This window comes from Labeo rohita, chromosome 7 (assembly GCF_022985175.1).
Source record: "Labeo rohita strain BAU-BD-2019 chromosome 7, IGBB_LRoh.1.0, whole genome shotgun sequence".
NCBI lineage: Eukaryota > Metazoa > Chordata > Actinopteri > Cypriniformes > Cyprinidae > Labeo > Labeo rohita.
Genome location: NC_066875.1, coordinates 45,511,056 through 45,519,949, shown reverse-complemented (window position 1 = coordinate 45,519,949; position 8,894 = coordinate 45,511,056). Strand labels below are relative to the sequence as shown.

The 8,894-nt window shown below is 35.8% G+C and overlaps 2 protein-coding genes and 1 pseudogene across 2 annotated transcripts; all 3 read right to left on the bottom strand.

Moving 5' to 3' along the window:
- Nucleotides 1-943: 943 nt before the first annotated feature.
- LOC127168757 (aerolysin-like protein) lies at nt 944-1,897 on the bottom strand. The gene has a single exon (XM_051115818.1). The coding sequence runs from the start codon at nt 1,889-1,891 to the stop codon at nt 944-946; it is 948 nt and encodes a 315-aa protein (XP_050971775.1). The 5' UTR covers nt 1,892-1,897.
- A 3,233-nt stretch (nt 1,898-5,130) lies between these two features.
- On the bottom strand, nt 5,131-6,536 carry LOC127168885 (endonuclease domain-containing 1 protein-like). The gene is made up of 3 exons (XM_051116008.1): nt 6,472-6,536; nt 6,022-6,316; nt 5,131-5,772 (listed from the first exon to the last, which is right to left on the bottom strand). The coding sequence occupies exons 1-3, from the start codon at nt 6,519-6,521 to the stop codon at nt 5,254-5,256; spliced, it is 864 nt and encodes a 287-aa protein (XP_050971965.1). The 5' UTR covers nt 6,522-6,536; the 3' UTR covers nt 5,131-5,253.
- Nucleotides 6,537-7,481: 945 nt separating this feature from the next.
- LOC127168827 (aerolysin-like protein) lies at nt 7,482-8,411 on the bottom strand (annotated as a pseudogene).
- Nucleotides 8,412-8,894: the final 483 nt, after the last annotated feature.

The window sequence follows — 8,894 nt, the reverse complement described above, 5'->3', positions numbered from 1 at the left end:
AGTGTTTTGTGAATGACACAGTGCACCTACTATATAAAAGCAGCTTTGATTCACCATGTGACTTTCTCATCACCACCTGCTTTTGGTGACACAAGGTACAAAATAGATCTCAGTACTTCAATAGGTTGGTATATTAACTTCATATCAGGTTAATTGTAAATTTAAGTTAAATTTTAAAGCTAAAACATTGCTACCATATTTTTATGGGACAATTCTGGCAATCACAGCTTCTTGTTGTTGTTGTTTCCTTTTCTTTTTCTTTTCTTTTCTTTTCTTTTCTTTTCTTTTCTTTTACAGTGTGTACAGTTACAGGAGAAAACTAATCAGCTGTGCCATGTGATAATGATGTCATTATGTCAGATTGAGTTAGACCTATCAGACTGCACCATCTAGAGTTTCATGCCAGAACTTTCTATTTATTTACTCGTACAAAGATGATGGTAAAATCCAAAAGTCTTTAATATAATCCACAATGAATTTACAGGGAGACAGCAAAACATATGTTAATAGACGGGACCGGACACGAAGCATAGAACTAAAACAACTTATAAAGGGTGGCTAATAATACTAATAATAAGTTAACTAATTAGGACACAACAAGGGCAGGAAGAACCTAATATGGGCACAAGAGGGAGAAACCAACATAAACAGTCCACAGGTGTGTGACAGGTACATCAAATAATCTGGTGATAGAGATTATTGTGAGTTATTATTATTAAGTCATTACACAAAATATGAAGTGATAAGAACATTTTGTAACAGAAGATTTATTCTTATTTATTTAAAAAAGAGTATATATGTCACCTGTTAAAAATATTTTAGCAAATAGGCATTTGAAATGAAACAAACGAATCAATTAGAAAAACTAATAAAAAATAGAAAAACAGATGCAATACTGGTAAAATCAGATAAAGACCATGCATCCAGGAAGAATGTCTTAAAATTACACAGCAGATTCTTTCGTTTTTACTTTGATATCAGTGTAAGTGATGCCTTTATATTGGCCCTTGGTTTCATACTGTAACACACTGCCGTTCTTGCAAGTAATCTTCACAGTGCCAGTGTAAGGCAGGTCAAACGTGACTCTGCCGATGCTGATGTGAACTTCCAGCTTCTTTCTTGGTGGGATTTCTAAAGTGGTAGTCAGAGTTTCGGTTCTCTCATCTGTCTCCTCCAGACTATAAGTGCTTTGTGAACCAGTGGTGAAACTGAACCCAGTAGAGAGTTGTACAATCTCTGCAATTGTAGCTTTTACTTCCATACTAAAAGTTTTTGTAAAGCTCTTACTCATAGACCATGAATATTTTTTGATAATTTTCTTTGAGGTTTCAATTGTTTGCTGTTGATTGGTGGAGGTTTCATTCGTGTAAGAGACAGATTTCAGCTCTTCCACAGTCACCTGTGGTATCATTTGGGTAATAGTGGGATAGTTGACATTGGTGAGAACTGTTGATTCAACCTCATTGAGAAACATAAATCCCATGCAGTCAATATCCTCAGAAGATCTTCCTACAACTCCCAGACAATATCCAGAGCCGATATCCATGGGATATTCTTTTTTTAAACCCCAACTTGTCATCTTCGCAAAAAATTCTCCACCCTGGTTGGTCTTGAATTTGATGGCTCCAAGACGTGTTCCTGCTCCGTTGCCCCACAGGGACAGCGAGGTGAAACCCTCACCAGTCTTGAACGTGTACTCTTGATACGGCCCGTCCTGAGTACCAAAGCTCCCAATTCTGCCATCTGACAGCCAAACCTTGACAGCCTTCACCTGCCATTCTCCAACCCAGACCCCGATCTTCTCTAAACTGGCACCGTTCTTCTTACCAGTAAATGAAAATTGAGAACCTGCTTTACCACCAATTAAATGCAGAGTTGTTGGGTAGGACATCTTTAAAGAAATCTAAAAAATGAAATCCCAGAACTAACATCAGAGATCTAAATCATATTCATTCATTCAGGTCTCTTCTGTGTGAATTCTATAATAATTAGTAACAATTTTTTGGAGATCTAAATTAAATTCATTAATTCATATAAACAACATGCACTACATAAGCTCATAACTGATTTTGCTTTGGTTAATTCAGTTACAAATTCTGCCATATTTAAGCCAAAAACATGTTATAAAATAGTATGTTCTTCATAGAAATTCTAAAACATTTTACACAACCAACAAACAATCTGTAGGAGGTACAGCCTTTTAACATTTGGCTCAGGTACACTCTCCTTCTGTAAATCTTTGACATTTCTGTCCATATCTTGGAGTTCTTTTAAGCGTCTTCAAAATAGGAAAATGCATGGTTTAAAACATGAGGATTGAAATGTACAATTCATCCACACCCAGTCCAGGTTAGTTGTAATATACCCTAGGATGAGATGTAACATAAAAAATAAGGATTATGAGGAAAAAAGAGGATTTTAAAAGCTTTTTATTCAACACTGACTTTTCAAGCTGGTGTGTGTGTGTAACAAAACTGAATAAAATGAGCAAATGTGCAACACATTCTCACTCCCAACTTGTCACATATTGACGCTTGGTCAGGACCCTTTAGCATTATTTTTCGACATGCAGGGTCCTTCATTGCTTTAAATAAGAACCCTTTGGTGTCATAATGCTGATGCAAAAGGCATTGGGAATTTTATCCTCATGGTTAAATGATATATTGGGTAATAATATTGCCATTATTGCATATATGTTGGGGTGTGATTTTTCAGTGTAAACAGTCACAACAGTTCTATTTACATTACATTATTTACCCATTTGCAAGCACCTAACCCTGCTCCTGCCCCTAAACTTAACCATTTGTCAACATTCATAGTCATAATTTATTAAAAAATGTCTATATTCCAGGTCTTCCGAGGCAAAATGTTTGGTCTGTGAGATAAATAGATCAGCTGTCCATCTGTTTGTGTGTAAATAAAATCAAAAAATGCTGCTCAGAATGTGTCGTTCTTGAACGATTTGTTGATTTTCATCGAGTCTTTAATGTGACTCGAGAAGAACGAGTCATCTCGGGGAGTGATTCGTTCAGTCACACATGCGCAGCATCCTATCCAAAAATTTCTTACGCCCCATTACGCCCCTTGTGTCAAAACTGGGAGTGTCTTCCGGTTCAAAGTAAACAAGCGGGACGTGACACTCATTCATTCAACAGCTGACAGGAGTGACGGGCAAATGAAGCCTTGTGAAGCACCAAGCAGTAGACGTGTTAGGGAAGTAACACGTAACATTGTAATTATATTTTGCTAAAATGAACGAAATGACTTGAAAAAAGATGAGTTCATTTTGCTGAACGAGACTCAAAGGTCAGAGTCAGTAAAATAATCCGAACTTCCCATCACTAAATGCCGCCTGCTAGAAGAAGCGTTACGTCAGCCTTGGTTGTGAAATGCCATTGGCTCTTGTGTGTCCCATGACCGATTGTGTCATGCTAATGTTCCGGAGTATCTTTTGAATGAGATGTAAGCATGAAAGGAGCAGGATCAATTATACCTTATGTTTTACTCTTTTCTTCGCAAAAAGATATTGTATGACTTCAGAAGACTCAGAATGCAACACAACTTGTTTCTAATGCTTTTATACGAGTTTACAGGCAGTTTCTGCAATAAATACCTGTGATTGTACTTATATTTGCCTGTTACGTGTTTTATATTGTTCAGAAGTGGGTACGTTTAGGGTAGGGGTGGGGTTAGATGCTCCAATGAAAGTATACATTTATTTTAAATTATTTATGTTTTTTACAAAAGCATGCAAACCATTAAATTAAGGCAAACAACTGAAATTAATGGAGGACCCTGCACGTCCAAAAGTGACGCTAAAGGGGTACGTTGAGCGTCAAAAAGCGACGAGTTGGGGAGGGAGAACGTGTTGGCGAGTGTGTGTAAGTATGCTTGTTTAATTGTCTTTCTCTTCCATGACACAGGCATAGGTAAATCCAAAGTTAACATATATAAATACAACTAAATATTTACTTGGGGTAGGTTATAACATGTTTCATTTATGATACAAATAACCCAAAGACTTAGCCACGAGCTAGCTCACCTACTGCTAAAAGCCAAAACATCAGCAGTAATGGCTTGCCTGAAAAATATCTAAACAGAAACACAATAAACAATTTAACTTTTAACTATAACGCAGGCATTACAAAAATAAATAAAGTTTTAAAAAGTTGCTTTCTTACCTCAAAATGAATTTGTCCCCTCTAAAATCTGCTGTGCCTGCAACAGGGCTTTGCTTCCTCACATGTAGAATAAGGACTAAGTTGTGTAACTAGTGTTACAACTGACCCGTGTTACAACCATCCCGGTCTCCTCAATATTTTTTAAAACATCACTTAAATCAAAAACAAAAAGTTTTTTGTGTTCACTTGAAAATTACAGTTGTGCGTGTTTGGAGCATGATTGAAACTAAACAAGAACAAGGAATGTGGAACCTGCTTTACAGCCTTGCAGACAAACCTGTTTGACTGTAAAGCCACATGAACTCTGTTTATATCATTCTCTGTTTGTCCAAAGATATATTAGTCATTTTATTTCAGATTGTAGAACACCATTTGAATGTGTTTGAATATCTTACAAATCTTTAAAGTCATTACTGCTTAGACCTCCATTATATTTTAGTTCATGTAATTTAAATTGAAATCTAAAACCTTTAGCTGAATGTCTACCAAAGATTAAGAGGCTAAAATTCAGTTGATTTATTATTTATTATAAGTTGTCTTCCTGACAAAACAAACATACAAATTAACAAGCCGAGACAATTACACATGACAATACAATAAGAACCTCAGTGTGGGACTGATATGACAGAGAACAGCATGAAGAAAATCAAAGAACCATAAAAACACAAAGAAATTAAAATGGTTACAACTAAGATTCAAACTGACATGAGTTCTGCTGTGTAGAAAAATAAAATCTGATCAATCAATTTAACCTTTATTCTGTATAGTGTAATCTATGATACACTTAACTTATTCACATTATAGTGGTTTAGATTATTATAGTCAAGCATATAAGATTTAGAAGAATTTAAGAATCACATAAAAAAACAGCAGGGAGTATTGATGCCATAAAAGTACAGTTCATGAAAAATATTTTTAATAACAATCTTTTCCACTAAAAAGAACCCTGTGTGCAATGGAAAGGTTCCATGCTGTTAAATGTTCTATCATCAATGCCAATAAAGAACCTTTATTTTTAAAAGTGCTCTTTAAAATCTGTCAACAGATAATACAGCTGATGTTGTTTTTTATGTTAGTTGGTTTGTGTATTAAACAATTTAAAAGATGTGACTTTATAAAGCTTTTCCAACATTCTTTCTAATTCATTCACTGTTATGTTGTTGGGAGTAACATTCTTGTTCTCCCCAATAAATCCTCTTGAGATATGACATTCCTTATTATGGTCTAAACAGCAGTATGCAGTCCAGAAATGACTAGGCACATTCAATATTCTAGGTATTTTACGTCTACGTGGTACCACCCCTGTTACAATGTAAGCAGTGTTCTTTTTTAACAGACATCGCTCGTTTAGTTCTTTTGCAATTTTTTCTTCTAGTATCCTCCATTGACCTCTATTAAAACTGGGGTTTTGTGGAGCAGCATTGGTGAGTGTGAAGGTGGCATCAGCACAGCCCTGTGAGCCTGCCAGGAAGACTGGTGCCAGATGACCTTTGTCGTAGCCAGAGTCCTTATAATCATCACTAACAGCTTGGTTGTCTGATTGTCTGAAAGGCTCAGGTACCATATTTGGTCCTTCTCCTGCATCATCAAGCTGGAATATTTTATAAGCAAGAAAATGCACATTAAAAAAGTCTCTATACTTGCCACCAAAATATCACTACATGAATGAAACAACTGTGCATTTTCACTTTTCACAGTGTAAGACATCACTAATCTTTCAAATGATTATTAATTACGTGCAAATTATTACAAAATATTTTATGGCTAAGTACAATATGTTTGAATTCAAAAACATACCAAATTGCAAAACATTCATGTGGATAGAGAGTGATATTCTTACTTGAGGTTCGATGCACCATGACTTTTTTCTTTCACAACTAATGCGCTTGTTAAACTTGTAGGCTGAGTAGACTGGAATCTTCTTGTAAGTGTTGTAAAGTGTGGCGTAATGAACCTTTCCCTTTAAAGTTTGGCAGATTTTTTTGTACTGAGGTTCAGGTAGTATTGTTGGTGAAATTCCATTTGCAAAAAATTCAGCACATTTCCCCCGAAAATCACTCACAACTTCAGCTGAACCACCAGAAAAGACTGACACCATTGTCACATGAAGGAACGTAATGATCAAATTCATTTCTCTGCAAGCAGTGTATGAAAATAGTATGAAATAATATAAACATCGGAAAATACAGTAGAAAATATAAACTGACTTATGTTATCCATCACTCTTTGTCATTTGGTTAATAGGCTAAAGAGCAGTTATTGTTTTAACGGCATGAAAAATGCATCTTACCCACTGCTGTGTCTACAAACGCTTGTTGCGACTTTGTCTCTCTGTACCATGGTTCACTCCGTGAGCACATCTTTTAAATACAATGATTAAGCAATAATACTGTAAACCAAGTCATATTTTTGAAGATGTTCCTCCCTACATTGCACAATATATATTATCCAGCAGTACACGTCATGCCTATTTACTATAAAAGATTTTCTTTGTAACTCATTTTTGTGTAGGTCATGCACGTTTTCATATTTTGTCATAACCTACTATTGTGGAAATAAGCCACGAGCTCATTGTGTTTCATAAGTGTTTCACCTCTGTGTTCTGCTTTATGTGCAATTACTTGCATTTCAGAAACAATACCATAAAAAGCACAGCAAACTACTTTTGCAAATTTTGCAAATGAATTTCTCAATAAGCATATGCCTTATTGTTTTTACTACAATAAATCTAACATGTCACAATAGTTTTTTTTAAAACAGTTAATCAAAAGGGGAAGATGGTGATTTTTTTTTCCATTATCAATGCTAATTCTGTTGATTCAGCATGTAGTGACAAAGTTAGAGTGTGTGTATTTTGTTGACAGTCACCATTGTTGTATTTTACATATTTGCGTATTTTCACGAGAGCTACTTTCTGCAACCTGCTTAGTTAAATGATTGAGATCTTCTTAAATTAAACAATTTTTGTCAATTAAACAACAACATTAAATACAGACAATCCTACAGATAAACAGTCTACACAAAGGGCTCATTACATACCTTTATTAAATGTTAGATTGAACACATTTAGAATTCTTATATGATGAAGTACATCAAATAATCTGGTACTAGAGATTATATTGAATTATTCATTAGTCGTGATATGAACATATAATAGAATTAGAAAATATTATTTGATGTTATTTGACAAACAGACATTTAAAATGAAACAAAGGAAGGAACGCTCAAACAAGTCAATTAAAAGTACAAAAACTGATAATCAGATAAAGACCATGCAGCCGAGAAGAATTTGTCTTAACATTACAAATCAGATTTTTTAGTATTCACTCTGACGTCAGTGTTATTGATGCCTTTGCATTGAGCTTTAGCTTCTTACTAAAACACACTGCAATTCTTGCAAGAGATCTTCACTGTGCCAATGTAAGGCAGGCTGAACTTGACTTGACTTGATGCTGATGTAAACTTCCACCTTCTATCTAGATGGGATTTCTAGTCAGAGTGGTAGTCAGAGTTTCAGTTCTCTTATCTGTCTCTTCCAGACTATAAGTGCTTTGTGAATCAGTGGTATAACTGAATCCAGCCGAAACTGGTACAGCCTCTGCAATCACACCCTTTACTTCCACACTAAGTTTTGGGAAGCTCTTACTCATCAGCCATGAAGATTCTTTGATCAGTTTCTTTGAGATTTCAATTGTTTCCTGTTGTTTTTCAAAGAAGTTGTTCTGGTAAGTGATGGATTTGATCTCTTCCATTGTCCCCTGTGCTATCATTTGGTTAATAGTGGGATAGTTGACATTGGTGAGAACTTTTGATTGAACTGCATTGAGAAACACAAATTCCATGTCAATGTCTTCAGCAGATCTTCCTACAACTCCCAGACAATATCCAGAGGCAACATCCATGGGATATTCGTCATTTTTGCAAAAAATTCTCTACCCTGGTTGATCTTGAATTTGATGGCTCCAAGACCAAGTTCCTGCTCCGTTCCCCCACAGGGACAGCGAGGTGAAGCCCTCACCAGCCTTGAATGTGTACTCTTGATATGGCCCGTCTTGAATACCAAAGCTCCCAATTCTGCTATCTGAAAGCCAAACCTTGACAGTCTTCACCTGCCGTTGTCCCACCCAGACCCCGATTCTTCTCTAAACTGGCACCGTTCTTCTTACCAGTAAATGAAAACCAAGCACCTTCTTTATCAACAATTAAATGCAGAGTTGTTAGGCTGGACATCTTTGAAGATATCTGAGAATTTTATCACAGATTTAAAATCAGAGAGAAAGAACCAGCTATCATGTCTAAAGTCATTTATTTAAACTGCAGAAAACATATTTGTCCTATTTTTTTTATCCTCCCTTTACCTAAACAGTGTAAAATGCAGAGGTTACATATATTTGCATCAGTGGCGATTTCTTTAAGACTGCAAGGGAAGCTCAGCTTCCCCTATAATGTCACAAAATTAATGGTCAAATTATGTACTATTGTATTAACATTTTATTGACTAAAAATGCGTTAGAAAACGTTCATCTCAAAGACGAGTTCGTTCAGAATCAGTTAGATATAGCAGGTCGGCTGACTTGATTTTCTTCTCATACATTCCCGTAGCGTCACAGTGCATTTCCCCGTTGAAGCCCAGCGTCCATTGTCTTCAATGGGGCTGCTTTGAACGTTTTTTTTCAGTGCTTTGAAACTAGACGGTCATTGGATAAACGCTGC